Genomic DNA, 19,687 nt, shown 5'->3' with positions numbered 1-19,687 from the left:
CTCAGACATGGAGATGGTATATGTTTCTATTTTGAGAATGATAACAGGAAGAAGAGAAGAAAATTAAAAGACATTCTTTGGAAAGCTCAGTGAGAGCTTTTTTCCCAAAGTATCTTTGATGTAGTATTAGTTTGTACCTCACAAATGATCTAGGAAGAATAACTTCAAACTCTTAAAAAAAAAATTTAGCCCTCTGCTAGCCAGAAAATCTTCATCAGTGTTTGTAAATCATCATTATCTCAAATATTAGTGATAGCCCAAAGTACTGTCAATCTTCTTAAGTCTTTCTGATAAACTGCCATTTAAAATCAGCTTCAAATGGTTGGAATCTCTCTCTGTGCATGTGGCCACTTTTGAAGATCTTTGGGAATGCATAGGCCTCATTGTATTGCAGTTGCCTAATTTCGTTGCTCAAAGTAGAAATTTAAGTTTTATCAGCTTATTTGCAAGCAAGAGATTCATTAAAGTGCAGTTCTTTTAATTTCAGAATTTGTTAGGTTAAACATTAATAATCAAGCTTAGTAAAAAGTAGTGATTTAGGAGATCTAGTTGGCATGTTTTGCTTAAAAACCAAGGTTTTCTGTCTTTTAAAGGTAATTCTGATACTTAATACCATCAAAAGAAATTAGATTAATAAGAAGTCCCCACCGATGTGTGGGGCTACAAGAAAAGTGTGACATAGAGACTGCTGTTTGGAATAGTACATCAGACTCCCCTATCTGATATTCATTTTATTTTCTCAGATTTCAATGTTATGTTTGTATTGCATTTCAAAGATAGTATTCACATAATTTCAGTAAGCATGATAGACGTTGTTGCTATACTTTAAGGAACATCTGTTCTCAGTAATGGGCCTGTTTTTTGGATGTTATTCTAACGTAAAACAACAGATTGAGCAGCTCAGTTTTCATTCATGCTGAATTTTCTTATTCCATTTCACTATGGAAATAATGGGGAACCTAAGATGTTGGAGAAGGAAATGGCAACCCACTCCAGTATTCTTGCCTGGAAAATCCCATGGATGGAGGAGTGTGGTAGGCTACAATCCATGGGGTCGCGAAGAGTCAGACACGACTGAGCGACTTCACGTTCACTTTTCAAGATGTTCCTGTGTTTATTTGGTTTTTCATTTTTATTTCACTTAAGGAAGTCATTGGTGTAAACAGTTTTAGAAAGGGACTAAGCCTTGGAATGGATAGGACATTCCAAAGAAACATCTTGCCTACCTCAGTCTTAGTTATTTATAGACCACTTTTAGGTGGGTATATACTTGCCATGCTTCAGATGAACTTTAAAAATATGATTCAAGTAGATTATTTAAAGGTTGAGACACTACCAGAATTCACTGTTGGAATGTTTTGTATTTTCAAGATCTTACCACTTTGTCAAGTTCGTCTGGTCCTAGAGTTTCTGGTTCACCTTGTCATCACAGTGATTCTAATTCATCTTCTGAGAAACACATGTCACGCACTTCACAAAGAGAAGGTAGGTTAAAAGTTAGGTTTCATAATCTTGTATAGAGATGCTAAAATAGCTTTCTTTGGTTTGATTTTAATCTTTAAAAATAAAAGCCAATAGAGATGAGGTTATTCCTTGCCCCTCAATAATCATTTTCAAAAAGCTAACCACGGAATTCCGTGGTGGTTCAATGGTTAAGACTCTGCACTTCCACTGCAGGGGGCACGGGTTTCATCCCTCGTCAAGGAACTAAGATCCCATATGTCCCTCATTGTGGCCAAAAATCAAACAAAACCCCACAAAGCTAACCAGAGTCTCTAGGTTGAATATCATGGGCTTAAATTTTTTTTGGAATTTGAGTTTTGGTTTTACTTCCTGGATTTAAGTTTGGTCCAGTTTGGAGAGGGAATAGTTGGGAAATACAGACTCCAATTAAGATTGTTACAGAAATTAAGTGAGAGAGTGCATCATGCAAAATGTTGGGCTGGATGAATCACAAGCTGGAATCAGGATTGCTCAGATATCAACAGCCTCAGATATGCAGATGATAGCACCCTGATGGCAGAAATTGAAGAGGAACTAAAGAGCCTCTTGATGAAGGTGAAAGAGGAGAGTGAAAAAACTGACTTAAAACTCAACATTCAGAAAACGAAGATCATGGCATCTGGTCCCATCAGTTAACAGCAAATAGATGGGAAAAAATGGAAACAATGGCAGATTTTATTTTCTTGAGCTCCAAAATCACTGCAGACAAAATTAGAAGATGCTTCCTCCTTAGAATAAAAGCTGACAAACCTAGATAGCGTATTAAAAAGCAGAGACATTACTTTTCCAACAAAGGTCCATATAGTCAAAGCTATGGTTTTTCCAGTAGTGATGTACAGATCTACAGTGATGTAAGTTGGACCATAAAGAAGATTGAGCACCAAAGAATATGCTTTCGAACTGTGGTGCTTGAGAAGACTCTTAAGTCCCTTGGACAGCAAGGAGATGAAACCAGTCAATCTTAAAGGAAATCAAGCCCAAATAGTCACTGGAAGGACTGATGCCTGAAGATGAAGCTCCAATACTTTGGCCACCTGATGTGACAAGCTGACTCACTGGAAAAGACCCTGATGCTGGGAAAGATTGAGGGCAGGAGGACAAGGGGGTGAAAGAGGATTAGATGGATAGACAGCATCATTGACTCAATGGACATGAGTTTGAACAAACTCTGGGAGAGAGTAAAGGACAGGGAAGCCTGGTGTGCTGCAGTCCCTGGGGTTGCAGAGGGTTAGACACGACTTAGCAACTGAGTAACAACAATGGATCTGATAGTGCTATATAATATATAATATAAAGGGATGATTTATCAGGTGCTTGTGAAAGTCGCCTGGTTCCAGCCCAGTAAGCTTTTTGCTCTGCTGTTTCCTTACCTCAACAATGCCTGGTAGCCTCACAGGGGTTGTGGGATAAAGTGAGCTACAATGTGGCCCCACTTAGCTTTTGCCAGTTTTTCCCGAGCCAATCTGGTAGAACGATCTGGATAATCTAGCCCATCTACCCCTCAATTGAAATGCTTTCTATCTAGCAAGTTTCACTCACCATCCCTCTCCATACTAACCCACATTTGAGGTCTTAAAACACTTTTTGTTCTCCTCTTGGTGGACTGATGGCTAGATACAGGTTTTGTTTTGTTTTTTTGTAGTTTTGGGTCACCTTTTGGAGATATCTTGTTCCTAGAAATTTAGAGGAGAGACCATACATTAGACTTCTAATTAAGGTTTTTCCTGGGTGGCCTTACCTGGTAAATGCCTGTTTGATTACTTGATTACTTTGTATGGCTACTTCCAAGAATGGTTTGAGAGTCTTTCCTAACCTAACCTGTTGACTATCCATCATCTGGTCCTCTGGATGTTAAAGAGTGTGCTGTCTCATTTTAAGGTTAAATATTCCTCCTCTTAGAGATTTATGCCTGGATATGTAATATTTCTCATGTGGATTTTTAGGGATGTAGCACAAATAAAAGTAGAGTAACTGATCCAAGTGTAATTAGAGAGGCCCTTGACTCTCCAGTCTTCCTGCCCCATCTCCACTCTGACCCTGTATCGTTCCTCCCTTTAGCCAGCTCTTAAGCAACCTCCATGGAGAAGGCGATGACACCCCACTCCAGTACTCTTGCCTGGAAAATCCCATGGATGGAGGAACCTGGTAGGCTGTAGTCTATGGGGTCGCTAAGAGTCGGACACGACTGAGCGACTTCACTTTCACGCATTGGAGAAGGAAATGACAACCCACTCCAGTATTCTTGCCTAGAGAATCCCAGGGATGGGGGAGCCTGGTGGGCTGCCATCTGTGGGGTCGCACAGAGTTGGACACGACTGAAGCAACTTAGCAGCAGCAGCAGCGACAACCTCCAAGGAGCAGAGACTCAAAAAGACCACTGCTTACCTATTCAAAATAAGTTTCTTTTCTGCTTTGGTTATAGATTTTCAAAATTCTTGAAATAGGATTTTTTTTCCTAAAATTGTTGTTAAAGTTTAATTACATGGGAAATTACTTATATATAATTTGGTTGTAACTGTAATTTAGAACATCACAGGTTTTTGTCAGTGTACTAATCTCAAGGGAAGTTTTTAAAAGAAGAGACCACATCTAAGTGAGAAATAATTCATAAAGGGTCTGACAGAGGCAGTTCATTATTTTTAAATTAACTCCTTCTATAGGCATAGAATTGTTGAAATATTTCTCTCAGTATTAAATTTCTAAGTTGCGTCGTTACAATGTTTATGAAAGTGGTTTTCCACATACTTCAGGGACATGACATATTCCCGTTTGTAACAGTGGCTCACTACAGCAGTTACTTTCATCAGTGGCTAGGTAGAAATGATGGCCATAGCAGAATACCAGGAATATGTACAGTTGGCAGTATCTCCCACCTCTTGTCTTGATATGTCTCTCTGTGAGTTGTCCTCTCTTACTTCCAAAATTATAGGTCAATTTGTTGTTTATAGTACTGTCCTAGGGGCTGTAAGTCCTGTAAGTCCTGCTCCTTAATCTATGTTAATCCTGTCTTTAATCTATGTTAAGGCAGTCCTCATGGCTTCCAAGTATTTCTTTCTCTAGACTAGAGAGCACCAGGTCTTCTGAGATGAGAATTACTTTTCCAGATTCCTTTCATACCACATGACTTTGATTCTTATATAGCTTTCTGAGATGCAGATTCAAATCAAAAGGACTCCTAGTCAGCTTTACTGCCTTGTGTGTGTGTGTGTTAGTCTCTCAGTCATGTCTGACTCTTTGCAACTCCATGGACTATAGCCCACCAGGCTCCTTTGTCCGTGGGATTCTCCAAGCAAGAATACTGGAGTGGGTTGCCATTTCCTTCTCCATTACTGCTTTAGCCATAGATTACTGTTGATTCCTGCTGCAGGAACTTGGATTCTTTAGTTCCTGTCATACCCTTTCCCCTACACCCACCTCCAAAAACATAGCCCATACACTGAAGGGCACCTCAGTGTATTTACATGTGGTAGCATAAAGGGCAGATGAAGAAATAAGAAAGGCCCGATGGGGTGGCTGCCAGAAATCAAAACTTTGATGAGCTGCCTTAGTCTTTTAATAATACGAATTCCACATCCTAATATTCTTATATCTCAGGAATTTCACCACGAAATAGTCTTGAAGTCTTAACCCCTGAAGTTCCTGGTGAGAGAGACCGTGGAAACTGCATCACATCCTTACAGCTACACCCAAAAGGCTGGGCCACTCTTCTTCGGTGCTCAAGCAACACTGATGATCAGGAGGTACGGGGTAGCAGCACTGCACCTTCAACTGGGCTGACTGAACAAACTGCCATTGCCATGTGTGCTCATGGTGTCTTTATCCCTTCAAAATCCTTCTTCCTCCTCTCTGGCCTGGGTTTGGCAAGTGGGAGATACTTTAAACCAGTCATCAGCTCAGATTAAGGCCAGTTTAATTCTTGCCTCCTTCATCTCATTGTAAAAAACCTCTTACATGGTAAACCCAGGACTGAGCTAAGCTGACTAAATGGGAGGTTTTGCTAAGTCAATGGAGTATTATGAGTTTCTCTTTTTACAGTGAAGGGGGCCAGGGTTTAATCCCTGGTCAGGGAACTAGACCCTGCATACCACAACTAATATCCTGCATACTGTAACAAAGACCCAGCACAGACAAAAAACAAACAACAACAAAAAACAACAAAGCTTTGGTAAAGGAAGGGATTGAACTGATAACTAGGGGGAAAGGTCTTGTATGACCTTACGATCCTCTTTACTCTGGAAAGCTAGTGTCTTCCAAGAATCTCACTAGCTCCAGAAGCCACAGCTAACAGGAGAGGAGCGTCTTCAAAGTGTGTAGAAGGAGAGGTAGTCTAGGGCTTAGATATCTTAATATCAAGATTGTTGTTACTGTCAGGTGAATTATTACTTTAATTACTTTAGAAGTCACAGTGGCCTCGGGGAATCAAATGTGTCACAGTATAGCAATAGCCTTGATATGAATGTAGATAAGACAGTGTGGGGCCTACAGATTTTGTTAATTGAGAGAGGGGTAGCATTCATCTGGATGTTTTCTTGCAGCAGGGATGTAGCTGTGGCATTCTGTTGAGCCTTTGGGGGAAAGAAAGATTATCTGTAGCACTGTTTGGGGCTCTGTAACTGGTTTTGAATTAATTTTAGCTGAAGTATAGTTGCTGTACTGCATTATATAAGTTACAGCTGACTACAGTTATTCACAATTTTTAAAGATTATACTCCATTTACGAGGCTCTGTAACTTTGATTTCTCTCTCTTCCCTCCCTCTAGTGGACTTGTGTCTATGAATTCCAAGAAGGAGCACCCGTGAGGCCAGTCGCACCTCGCTGTTCTCTGCGCCTGACTCATTACATTGAAGAAGCCAATGTAGGCAGGGGTTATATCAAAGAACTTTGCTTCAGCCCTGATGGGCGAATGATTTCGTCCCCACATGGATATGGGATTCGCTTGTTGGGGTTTGACAAACAGTGCAGTGAACTTATTGACTGTTTGCCCAAAGAAGCCAGTCCCCTGCGGGTGATCCGTTCTCTGTACTCTCACAATGATGTGGTACTGACGACAAAGTTCTCTCCAACACATTGTCAGATCGCCTCTGGGTGCCTTAGTGGACGGGTTTCTTTGTATCAGCCAAAGTTTTAGGCACAATTTAACGTCAAATAAGGAACTCTACCGGTGTTCGACTTCTATATACTTCAATTTAGGTGAAGTATTTTCTTTTTAGAAGATCTTAAAAGTTTGGGTCAAGATCCTGGTTCTTATGGGTCCACAGACATACCTGTGACCTGAGTACTTGATCATCCAGCATCACGAGGCATCGCCAAGTTAGACTCCAGGCAGCAACATCTTTGCAGCGTTCCTCCGCTCCTGCTGACCTGTGCCACTACACTCCAGCTCTGCTCGTAGCTTTGTCAGGTCTCTTTCTTTTAATTCTTTTCTGTTTTTGATTTTGGTGTGAATTTTGTGGACATTTGGCAGGAGTTTTGGTTGGATTAGGAGGAACTTGTGATGCTAGTATTGAATAAAACCCGGAAGTCTGATGTTGGCATACTGGTTGCTAAAAAGAAATTTCATCTTCACTTACCAGTATTCTTGGCCTTTTAAAGTTGCTGTTAGTTTCTCTATAATGAGCACAGATGATGGCATTATCCTTACAACTGTTACAGTCTTGCAGCAAAATGTCTTTTAGGTTTCCTGTCAAAGTTATAGTTTTCACCATGAGAGGAATTTTGTTGTGAAATTCTAGAAAAAACATTATCACCTCTCTTTGTAACTTACTGTATTTGTATGAATTTTTAAGTCTACAGCATATGTCCTTAGTTGATATTTTGTTCCTGTCAACAGCATTAGAAAAGAAGAGAGAGGAAGGAATGGGCTTGGGTCATTTCTATTGTATGAAGAGGATTTATTTATTAAATTAGTATACTGTCTGTCTGTCACAGAGTGATGAGAACAAATGTAGCTTAGATTTTGTTTCCTCCACCAGATTATTTGAATCACAGAGTGACAGGTGGAGGGAAAATTGAGAGTAAAGAGAGTTGTGTTTTTCTCATTTTCCTTGAGTTCAACTCTTACTATTAATGAAGAGAGAACTTCCGTTTGTTTTCAAGCTGTTGTCATGACTGTGGCAGTCAGTGACTTGGTTGTCAAGACCTTTTGTTGTGTTTTGTTATGGAACACAGCAAGTAAAAAGCATCATGCAAGGGCCAGGCATAAGGCTGACTACTCTGCTGATGCAGGCAGCTTTCTTCTAGTCTTCTCTGCTTTGAATTGGATTGTCTTTAGAGGAGATTTTGCCAGAGATTAGAGTAATTTGAGCCATATGCTAGTTTTTTCCCTCTTAGAACACACTCTCTTAGGCCAGTGGCTCTCAAACATTTAGGGTGCATTATAATCATTGATGTGAAAGTTTCTCAGTCATGTCCAACTCTTTGTGACCCCCAGTGGACTACTTCATGGAATTCTCCAGGCCAGAATACTGGAGTGGGTAGCCTTTCCCTTCTCCAATAATCATTGAGGAGCTTGTGAAAAATAGAGAAATCTGACCCTCACCTTAGGAGGTTCTGATTCAGCCTGGGAGAGGACAGGAATCTGTATTTTTAACAGTAACCCCAAATAATTTATATTCAGATGGTTCCCAGATCACGGCTTGAAACATTACTACCTTAAACATCAGTAAATATTTCTGTACCCATCCGGTGCTTACCACAGCTCCCAGAAAGTTTTGATAATTAAAAAAATAAGCAAATGAAAGCAATTTTAGAGGTCTTAAAATGGACACAATCTCATTATTTGATGAATGTAGAAGTTAAGTGACTTAGCTAAGGTCATCCTGCAAAATTAGTGGCAGAGCCAGGACTTGAATTCAGGTCTCTCCATTCCTTGCTCAGGGCAATTTCTACTGTATTATGCTGGCTGTTAAAGATTTATAAACAGTTTTTTTTGTCTTTAAGTTGTATTACTGTGGATACCCTTAAACTGGCCAGTAGATTGAAAAAGAAAGGCATGACAGTATTGATGCTGAGAATTCTAGCGATAAGGAGAAACTGTTTTAAATCTTATAGAAATATTTAAGCAACCCAAATGCATGAATAAAAACGACATTTTTTGTAGAATCTACCAGACAGTCATTTACACACATAGAGGTTACATCTCACTTAGATAATGTTGGCTCTAGGACAAATTTTAAAAATTAGATTTTTTTTTACCATGGTTGTTAAAATAAAAATTGTAAATTTTTTTAGTCATCATAAAAAATACACAGTGAAAAACAAGTGTGCCGTAAACTTTTTAAAAAATACATATTTGAAAGAAAATAAAGTTTTGGAGACAAAAATACCTAATGCTGATAGTAAAAATAAGCTACTAAGTACAGTGGTTATAAGAAATTTCTATATATTGCATCTCCTTTGGAGAGCACTCCATGCTGGGCCCAAATGTTGCCCAACTCTAAATTTCAGTACATGATTCTTAAATCACCATAGAATATCTATCATATGTCAAATAATGTACATACTTTACTACTAACCTTCACAAAAACTGCAAGCTAGGTGACGTGAGCACCAATTTACTGTGGAGGAAATGGAGACTTAGGTTAAATGATTTGCCCTGAGCACAGAGCTGACAGGTATTGGATTTCAAACCCAGTGTCTTAGTTCCCAGCCTGTGCTTCCTACCCAACCATTTACCCTTTAGTTTGTAAAGGATGGTGAACTGGCCTATTAATTTATCTATTTAACATCCTCTGGAAGTCTTTTATTAACAGAGCTGGCTTATCTTCTTTACTATGCAAAAGAACATTTACAAGATTGACAATTTCCATTAGAATTAGTGCCATAAACTGCAGGGTGTACACACAGCACAGTCCATACCTAACTAAAAACCCTCAAGTAGGATGAATAACTATAAAGAAAAATGGAGGATTAATAGCCTTGTACAGAGTCACACAGATGAGAATGAAAAATTAATAGCCAGCAAACTCAGTAAAATTTTTGTCTTCTCTGAGGTATAGAAGGAAAGTGAAGTCACTCAGTCGTGTCCGACTCTTAGCGACCCCATGGACTATAGCCTACCAGGTTCCTCCGTCCATGGGATTTTCCAGGCAAGAGTACTAGAATGGGTTGCCACTTCCTTCTCCAGGGGATCTTCCTGACCCAGGGATCAAACCTGGATCTTCCGCATTGCAGGCAGATGCTTTACCTTCTGAGCCACCGGGGAAGCCCCCTCTGAGGCATGATCATGATCAAAAAGCCATCAGGTAATATTAAGAAATTAAAGGGCATCAGAAATGCTATACTATTAATATTGGGGGAGATTACACTTAAAATGTTGAGGTCCCATTTCACTTACAGTATAAAGTCTAATCTGGTGTTTTTAACTCAAAATTTTTAGTTATTTTTATTCATAATTGGTAAATGTATTATAATTGATAAGTAGTATAATTGTTGGTAAGTATAGTATAAATTATACTTCTGTTTTTAAAAGCTTTCTGCATAGTATATTTATGGCAAAGCTATGTTGAATGACTTAAGAACATCAACTCCACAGTAGTTCTTTACTTTCAGTTGTGAAAATGAAATGGCTGATGCAGAAGAGACCTGTATTTTAATCTTTTGAAAATGTGGTCTTTTTTTCTCAGAAGCCCAAAGAGCATGTGTATTTTGTTGTTTCTCCTTGTTACATCCCTGAAGAGAGGCTATACCAAAAACTTTAGGAAAGCATGGAAAAGGTCAATCACCTGTTCCCCACTCCTGTTATCTAGAACCAGGATCACATCACATCATTGTTAAAGCTGTTTTCTAGAAAGTGCAATATAGGAAAAACACTCAGAGAATCTTTTAGGAGGCTAGTGTTTCCCATACTAGAATATATGGTCTTGGCATCCGTAAGTATCTGTTAAGCTTGTGTTTAACAGGATAAATAGTCTGATAACTTACTGATGACAATCATCCCCATTTAATGACCAGCAGTCATTGAGAGCTATGAAAATTCACTCAGTAACACCATGTGGGTTATGAAGAAAAGCATATATATTAATTTTGGGATAAATAATGCATATCTCTTTAAGTGCCAAAATTTAAAACTTGTAATTATTTTTGATGCAAGTCTTTCAGATATGTCAGTATACCTGACCTGCCTTCTTCTTAAACAGCATGCTCAGTATAATTCATTTTTTCATGATGAAAAGTAACTTATATTCATGTGTTATTACAAATATCTAATGAGCTCTGATGTATGTAAAATACTTCATAAATTGTAAAGGGCTATAACAAATTGATATTATTATAAAGTGATTCCCTCAGCCCCAAGATATATATAATCATTTGCCTCAGATTGCTGGTGTGTTTTTTTTAATTTAAAAAATTTTATGTCTGCTAAGCAGTTTGTTTTGCTTATATAGTGGTTTCCTACTACACTTATCAATACACCTGCTTCTAACAGGCTCCCCACTTCCTTCTAATATGCTGTGTTCATCTGTTACGCGCTGGGAGGTGAGATAACCAAGTCTGCTTAGTGTTTAAAGAGCTGGATGAGCTCTGGGTGCACAATCTATGAGACAGTTTTTTTGGTTGCTCACCACCTTCCTGACAGTTTCACAACAACCTTCTGAAGTTCCCAGTTAAAGCCCAAGCTAGTGATTTTCTTCAGTTGCCACTGAGTAAAATACTACAAAAGCTAAAGATGCTGCTGTATTAAGGAAAGCGATGTACCAAAAATACAGGGAAGGAAAAACAAAGGCTCTGTATTTGCACAGGGGTCTTTCATGCTTTGAAGAAAAAAGAAGAGTGCAGAGTGAAAAAATAAAAATCCAGGTAGACTTAAGAGTATTCTTGATGCCATTAAATTTTGTCGATAACTATTAAAATATATGGTTATCACATTGTACAAAGACAGTTTAATCTCAGTGCAAAATGAGATTGTACTGAAATTTATAACCTAAACACAATTCTGAAGAATTTCTCCCATTCAAATGATACGAAATTATTATCAACAAGAAAGTCTTAAGTTTACCTGTGTGCTTTTTCAGTTGTAAATGAATTAATGATGGAAAAATGGATTTTATTAATGGATTTTATCAAAAGCTCCAAGGAATATATCTCCCATGCACATACTCTCCTCTATGTATGTGTATATAAATGTCACTATAAATGAAAATGCCAGAGATAATAAAATAACTTGTAAAGTTTAAATCTGGTCCAAAATACTTACAAAAGAATTTTCAGCTTTCCTGAGTTTTTTCCCTTATTTAGATTTTGGTTTTTACATAAAGGTTGAATATTTGAATTTTCTTTTAAATTTCACTGAATCTTCTATTTCTTAACCATGCTTTCTGAAAATCTTAGATTTAACACTTTCAGGAAATTTAGATTGTCCCAGATAATATGCCAGACACCACAAAGTTTTCTCACTAGATTCTTACACCAAACTGTAAGCTCCTTGAGGGCAGGGACTTTTTATTCCCAGTGCCCAGCAGGATTAATCAAATTGAATGTTGGATGAATCAAATTCACCATATATGTCCTCAAGTTCCCATGAAGCCAGAATTTTGATGTGTAAATTATTCAGTACTACAGAAGTCCATCATTTATTATAATGAATAGACTATTCATTGGAGTAAGGTTTTTTCCTGACAGTAGGTCAGAAAAACCAAGCATTTCTCATTGTTCTGGAAAACTGCAAAATTCAGTTTTTCATTCAACAAACATGTGACTCCCTACCAGATGCCTAGTCTAGCTCAAGGGACAAAGATAACTAAGGTTTTGGTATTCCATAACTGCAGGTGACACAGACTTAGACCCAGGGCTGGCTTCATGGGTACGTGACCTATGCAGTCACAAGGGCCCTTTACTAAGAAAAGTCTCAAGCTTAGTTTATTGCTCTGCTGAAGCAATCTTGACATTCTTAATATTTTGAACACGGGGCCTGCATTTTTATTTTACACTGGGCTCACAAATTATGTAGCTGGTCCTGCTTGGATAGTATCATTTTGACCTAGTGAAAACAAGCATTAGAGTACCTTTTATCTACCTTCTAGTAAAGATATTCACATTCACTGAAAACTAGCTATAAAATAATTTAGTAACTTCTCATATCTAAAATTGAAGTAAAACTTCCTTCTTCCCACAAAGTTTCTTAACAGATCAAATGTTATTCATTTCAGAATTAGAAAAGCTTTCTATAAACCTATTAATAGGTTTTTACCTTTTCTGAGTTTTCAAATGGATGGTAGAATTGTAGGTGAACTTATCTACATACATAGCTACATACAGTTTTAAGGTTTTTAATGTTTTATTAATACATGCATTGAATAGTTGTCTACCTCATAATGTGCTTTAAATAAATGCTACTTTGAAACATCTGACACACCTTTTGTGTGTCTTTTAACCTATTTAAAAGATTGATAGCAAACTTGGATTTAGTATTAGTTTGAAAACTTTTGTTTACATTTTGTTGTTCATTTTTAGACCAGAATCAACCATAAGGCTATGACCGAGGCAGTGGTGCTTCTTGTTAGTGGTATTCTAAACTTTTTTGATCATATAACTCCTAACAGAAAAAGTTAAGAGAAGACACTCTAAATTTTGGTTATTTACAAATTATATACATTATACTCATCTATTACATACATCATAAAACATGTATAAAGGAAACTTTAGAAGGATCAGTTCAGTTCAGTTCAGTCGCTCAGTCGTGTCTGACTCTTTGGGACCCCATGAATTGCAGCATGCCAGGCCTCCCTGTCCATCACCAACTCTTGGAGTCTATCCAAACCCATGTCCATCGAGTCGGTGATGCCATCCAGCCATCTCATCCTCTGTCATCCCCTTCTCCTCCTGCCCCCAATCCTTCCCAGCATCAGGGTCTTTTCCAATGAGTCAACTCTTTGCATGAGGTGGCCAAAGTACTGGAGTTTCAGCTTCAAAAAATCAAAGTTCTACATTACCTCCTGCACTTTCATGGTTCACCTTGTCTTTCCACTGGTGTATGCACACTTCACTTTGAAGGCTGCTACTGTAAATCACAGAACTGGCATTTTACACTGAAAACACATTTATTAAGATCTGAATCATTCACATCTGTTCACTAAAGTTCTGCCCATTTACAAGTTTATTCAATATGAATGTGTGTCATAAATTACTCAGTGAAAATTATACCAATAGGAAACATAGTTGATAATATTTTGTCAAGCTGTATACAGTCATTAGTTCTCGTACAAATTTTAGAACATGTTTATTTTTCACACTACTCCCTAGAATGACATCTTGTATTATTTAGTAGTGTGATTGACAGTTCAGTTTGCCATACTGTTTTAAATTTACTAGAAAAATGACAATCCTACTTGGGATGCTAACTTTTGGTAAGTCATTGAAAAGGAAAATAGAGTGAATCTCCTTCAGTTCAGATTATTTTGAGAAATTAATCACTCTTTAGATAATTTAACCATAGCATTAATGATCACTATTTCAATTATTCCTGAAACATGACTGATACAGATTTAAATATAAATAGAAGAGATTTGGCATTCATTAATACTAAAGAACTATTTATATTCATTTCCTATTACTGATATAACAAATTTCCAGAAACTTAATGGTTAAGAAATTTCCTTCTAGGCCCTTCCCTTCCGGCAGAGAACATGAAAAGTGGTGCAGGCATTAGTATCATGAGGAGGGCTTGTTAACAGATTGCTAGGCTGACACCCAAGGATGTTGACTTCACAGGTCTGGGGTGGGAGCCCCTATACTGTATTTCTAGCCAGTTCCCTGTTGATGCTGTGGATCCGGGACTAGTTTGAGAACCAGGGATATAGAAAATGTATAGTTTAGGTTTAGTTTTTTCATGTATGACAGTTCCATGAATCTCTGTGAAGATAAAGCCAGTTTGGAGAATATCTTAAGTTTGGAGGTTGAGAGAGGGATAACCATGCTTCCCGTTAGCTACAGCGTCCTCTTTCAGCAAGAGCTAGAGCTAAGACTTCCCTTTTTTCAAATGGTATTTACGTTACTGAGCAGTTAATTATGCTAAGATCATCTTATCTTCTCAGGAACAGACCTGGTGCTATGTGGCCTATCTTCTAACTACATGAGAGGAGTCACTACAGAAACACAGGGAGCTTCGAACAGCTTACAACAGCTGGGGACAGGATAACAGTCCAGAACACAGAACACTCAGAACAGCTTTTAAACCCTTTTTGGCAGGTGAGGGATGGATGGCTGTTTCTTTTGAAAGCTATTTAAATTATGGGTACATGAACCTGCTCTGTTTATTAACTTGGAAAAGCCCATCACTATAAAAGATTAGTTTTGGGGTAAAATGAAGAATCCAAATTTTGTTCTAAAAGGATTACTTTCTTAAATACAAAGTGTCTGATCTGTTCTGAGCTATTACCTTAGAGATTTTGTGTGTGTATACAATTAACATTCGTACAAAAGAACAACTTCATGGCCTTTATTAAAAGTTGCAGAGTACTAGCAGGAAAACCATGATGCCCACCTACCTCGGTCACTCCAGGTGTGAGTAAACCACTCACTTTTGGGGTAGTCTTAAGGAAAACATCAGCTTATTAGCATCAGCTTATCACCAGCCCTGTCCCAATCTGGCATGTGTTCTGGGCTTGAGGAGAGGGAGCTGGTGGCCACCACATCATTAGTAGGACTAGTGGGAAGGTTAAGTTAGTAATATGCCATAGGCTTGTGTTCCCCTCCAGCAGGTATTGCTATGTGGTGTCCAGACTTCACGGCAATCTAAGAATTAGTAGTCTACTAAAAGAACTGAATCGAGTCTCTCAGTATGTGCTGACATCAAATACTGTGATAACACCCTAATGATTTTTAACATTATGAGATGTTCAAAACATACAGGAAGGTTGGAAGAATTTTACAGGGAATATATGTTTACCAAGACTCAACTGTCAACACTTTACTAAGCTTGTTATATCAGTTATCCAATAGTCTATCCACCTATCAATCCATCTTCATTTTTGATGTATTTTCATGAATGAATTGCAGTTATCTACACCCATCCTTCTAAACCTCCTCAGCAATGCATAACTAACTAAAGTTCAGTATTTTTCTTTTGTTGTAAAACTTCCATACAGTGAAGTGCACAAATATTAATGGTACTTTTGCTAAATAAGTTTAGGCAAATGCATACACCTATATAACCCACACCCCTATTCAAAATATCCTTATTTACCATCACCCCAGAAAGTTCCCGCATGTCCCTTCCCAGAGACCACTTTTTTTCCCTACCAGACTTCCCGGTTCTAGAACTTCATGTAAATGGACTCAGACATTATGTATTCCCCATGATAATTTTTAAAAGACAAATTCCTAAGAAATTCAAAGTGTCTCTGAAACAGGGAGAATAGTGATACAGACAACATCTGGGATCAGATTCTAATGCATTCACTGAGCAGGTATTAGAACCTCTACTCTGTGGATACAGAGATCAGACAGATAATCTCTACCCTCAAGGAGTTCACACAGTTTTGAGGGGATACATCCTGGTCAGAGTCCTGGAGTTGAGACAGTCATCATGTGCCACAGAAGGAGACCTAATACAGTCTGGGAACCAGTAGGGAATCGAGGGAAATTTAATGTTGTTGACTCATTGGAAAAGACCCTGATGCTGGGAGGGATTGGGGGCAGGAGGAGAAGGGGACGACAGAGGATGAGATGGCTGGATGGCATCACTGACTCGATGGACCTGAGTCAGTGACTCCGGGAGTTGGTGATGGACAGGGAGGCCATGTCTTTGTGATTCATGGGGTCACAAAGAGTCGGACACGACTGAGCGACTGAACTTACCTAGGAACTTGTCTCAAGGCAAGAACTTGTCTCTGTATTATCCGCAACTCTAGAATCTTGTAACTCAAAATGATTTGTCCTTAAAAGGGCAGTTTTACAGTACTGAGATGTCAGGCATTCTGGCAAAGAAACTATAAAAGTTACAAACTGATATTGGGGTTACTGTTTTCTCTAGTTTGAATTGATATAAACTCAGATGCTGTATTCAGCATTGCTTCCAAATGTAAAAACACCGTGCTTTTCTGTTCCTGGACCACAAGTGGCAGAAGTTTTGAAGGGCTCCAAACGGCAACAGCAAAGCTTTAAATCTTCCTGGATTTTGCCTTAGCTTTCTCAAGGTTTATCACACCCATTATATCTCCAAGTTTAGGTTCTCATTTCCTAACTCATTTTCACTCATTACCTTCAAATTTTACACACAAATTACAAATGAAAGGTACTTGGATCCCTTATATACCAACTTTCCCCTATGGCTGTTTTCTAGTGGGGAAATATGAGGGGAGCCTAAGAAAATGTGATGGTATTGAAATTTGATTAATCACTCTTGTTCCAGCAAAGTATGACAGGGATAAGCAGTTTGGAAGCTTCTTTTATCCAAAGGGAAAGGAGAAAGCTATATACCAGGAGCCACCTATTGCTACAGATATGATGACCCTTGAAAGAAATTAAGTTTCTTTTTCCTATCATTTGAAACAAAAAGTTAGCTAGCATCTCAGTGTAACTAAATGCATTCCCCTTTTTTGGTGTACTGTGTCAGGAGCAAGTCACTGCTGACTAATGACTGAAGAGAACTTGAACTGAATGTTGATGGTAAAAGGAAAAGCAACTACTGAGGTGGTCTGCTTTAAACAAGTCACGGCACTTCTATAGTAACAAAGCAGCCATCAATGACAAACTGATTTTAAGGAATACTTTCTTCTTGCCCTTCTCAGTCAGCTTGACTCAGCTGAGTTCCACAATTCACAAACAGCTGCAAGAACAGAAAAATGAAGTGCCTGTACACTGGAATCCTGACTCAAGCAGACTTGTCTCATTGGCTGGATAGAGTAAAGGATAGCAGAATGTATAACTGAATCATTTTCCTATACACCTGAAACACAATACTGGAAATCGACTATACTCACATATAAAAAAAAAGGATAACTAAGCATTAAAGGTAAAGGAGAGGGAAAAAGTATCATCATTTAGCACATGTATGTTATAGCCTGAAGGTTTGTGTCCCCCAACCTTGTATGTGGCAGTCTTGACCCCCACTGTGATGGTATTTGGAGGGCAGTCTGTGGAGAGGATTACATTTAGATGAGGTCACGAGGTTCTCTCTCTGCCATGTGACGACACAGAAGTCTGTACACTAAGAGGCCTCTCATGGGGAACCAAATCTGCCAGCACCTTGATTTTGAACTTTCCAGCATCTGGAACTGATAAATGTCTGTTGATTAAGCTATTTGTTGTTGTTTAGTTGCCCAGTCGTGTCCACCTCTTTTGAGACCACATGAACTTGTAGCCCTCCAGGCTCCTCTGTCCATGGGATTCTCCAGGCAAGAATACTGGAGTGGCTTGCTATTTCATTCTCCAGGGGATTTTCCCAACCCAGGGATCAAATGCACAACTGCACTGGCAAGAGGATTCTTTACCACTGAGCCACCGGGGAAACCCCTTAAGCCATTTAGTCTATGTTATTTCATTATGGCAGCCTGAGTAGTGTTAAAGTGTTTCCGACAACTTCTATGACCCATCAAGGAATGAAAGACAGATATTCCAGGATGCTGTGATGCTGAATATTCATATGTCCCTTCACTCTCCTGATTCTTTTTTTTTCTCTCTCGATTCTTAAAAGAAGTATTTATCAGACATCTACCAGGTATAAAGCACTGTGCCAGGCACTTGAAACTGTGGAACACTAGATCAGAGTCTCTGCCTTGTGGAGCTGACATTTGAAAAGCTAAGTAAGTAAAGTCGCTCATGTCCAACTCTTTGCGACCCCATGAACGGCAGCCTACCAGGCTCCTCTGTCCACGGGATTTTCCAGGCAAGAGTACTGTAGAAGTGGGTTGCCATTTCCTTCTCCAGGGGATCTTCCCAACCCAGGGATCGAACCCGGGTTCTCGGTATTGCTGGCAGGTTTTCCCGTCTGAGCCACCAGGCTAAGGCATCAAATAATGACAATATAAACAAAATAGGTAAGTGCTATGACGACAGCACAGGAATACGGTACCACAAGAGTATGTAAGAGGGGAATCTGAATTGGTCCTTAAGTGTAAGCTGGCAACCCCGAGGAAGTGACATCTGAGCTGAGATCTGGAGGCAATCAGCAGGACTTACTGAGTGAACCAGTACAGCGGGACTCCGCATGGGCAAGGCTGGGAGACCAGAGAATACAAAAGTCCCCATTGGCTGGGCAGGGCAGTTTTAGCTGCAGATGACAACAAGGGAGACAGGGCCTGGATCACCTGATCTGAAAAAAATATAGAAATATGAAGAATGGACTGAAGGCAGAGGAGAACCTTGATAGATCCTATCTTATCCATTTCTGCTTCAGAATCAGATACAGTCATCTGCAGAAAAAGCTCCCTACTGGAAACTAGATTCTGAAGGAAGCTGGGATCAGCCTTTGGAGACTGGGAGGTGCTGCAGCTGCAGACCTCCCCAGACCCCCAACCCCACGTCACACTGTGAGAAATGCTCTCTACTCCCCTCACTCTGCAGGCAGTTTACAATGACATTTCATCAGAGGACGTGCTGAACACCCCTTTTATCAATTCTAGAGTTCAGGATATTCACTTTTATGATAAATGTCTTTAAAAATTCTATAACTGGAATGTTTTAGAATTATTAATGTATGGCAACTGCTTCCTCATCTGGTGGTCCCTTATCAGGCAAGCTCAACTATCCCTAGGGTCAGGGAGTGCCTTACAATTTAATGTGTAAACCAACAGTGTAGCTCATATGATTTCACAGTCTCCTAACAGAAACAAGCAAAATGAAAAGCAGATATAAAAAGCTCAGAAAGCACCAATATCCAGACCATTTAGCTTGGGAATAAGCATGACCTGAAGATACATTATTATAATACAAAGTATTAATAAGCTGAATTTACCAAGACAGTTTATACTCAGTAAGGGAAAAGTTTATTTGGAAAAAGCCTGTTAAAAAAAAAAAATGCTTTGCAGTCAACCTATTTGGAAAAGAAACTTATTCGTAACTTTTCTTGACCAAACAAAATGGATCAATGAAGAACTGTTTTAGCTACAAAGTTATGAGGTGGAGTCACTAAGAGTCAAGGTAGCATGCTAAATGTTCTACCAAGAAAAAGACTAAGAGACTAACCTACTACAAAAAGGAAAGTGCTAGTAACCATAACCCAACCACAAGAGAAGACCAAATAGA

General features: G+C 38.9%; 1 protein-coding gene across 2 annotated transcripts in view; it reads left to right on the top strand.

Annotated features, from left to right (window-relative positions):
- The window catches only part of DCAF10 (DDB1 and CUL4 associated factor 10), a 58,694-nt gene extending 47,871 nt beyond the window's left edge, over positions 1–10,823 (top strand). The window contains exons 5-7 of one of the 2 annotated variants that reach the window (XM_069576127.1): positions 1,372–1,485; positions 5,098–5,243; positions 6,264–10,823. In XM_069576127.1, the coding sequence (XP_069432228.1) occupies positions 1,372–1,485; positions 5,098–5,243; positions 6,264–6,632 (629 nt within the window). In that variant the 3' untranslated portion in view covers positions 6,633–10,823. The remainder of the gene's footprint in view (positions 1–1,371; positions 1,486–5,097; positions 5,244–6,263) is intronic. The other variant, XM_069576128.1, reaches the window with a different exon arrangement.
- The last annotated feature ends 8,864 nt before the right edge of the window (positions 10,824–19,687 follow it).

This window comes from Ovis canadensis, chromosome 2, assembly GCF_042477335.2.
Source record: "Ovis canadensis isolate MfBH-ARS-UI-01 breed Bighorn chromosome 2, ARS-UI_OviCan_v2, whole genome shotgun sequence".
NCBI classification, from domain to species: Eukaryota; Metazoa; Chordata; class Mammalia; order Artiodactyla; family Bovidae; genus Ovis; species Ovis canadensis.
Note: the sequence above shows the minus strand (reverse complement) of the source record. Positions and strands in the feature narration are given on the sequence as shown.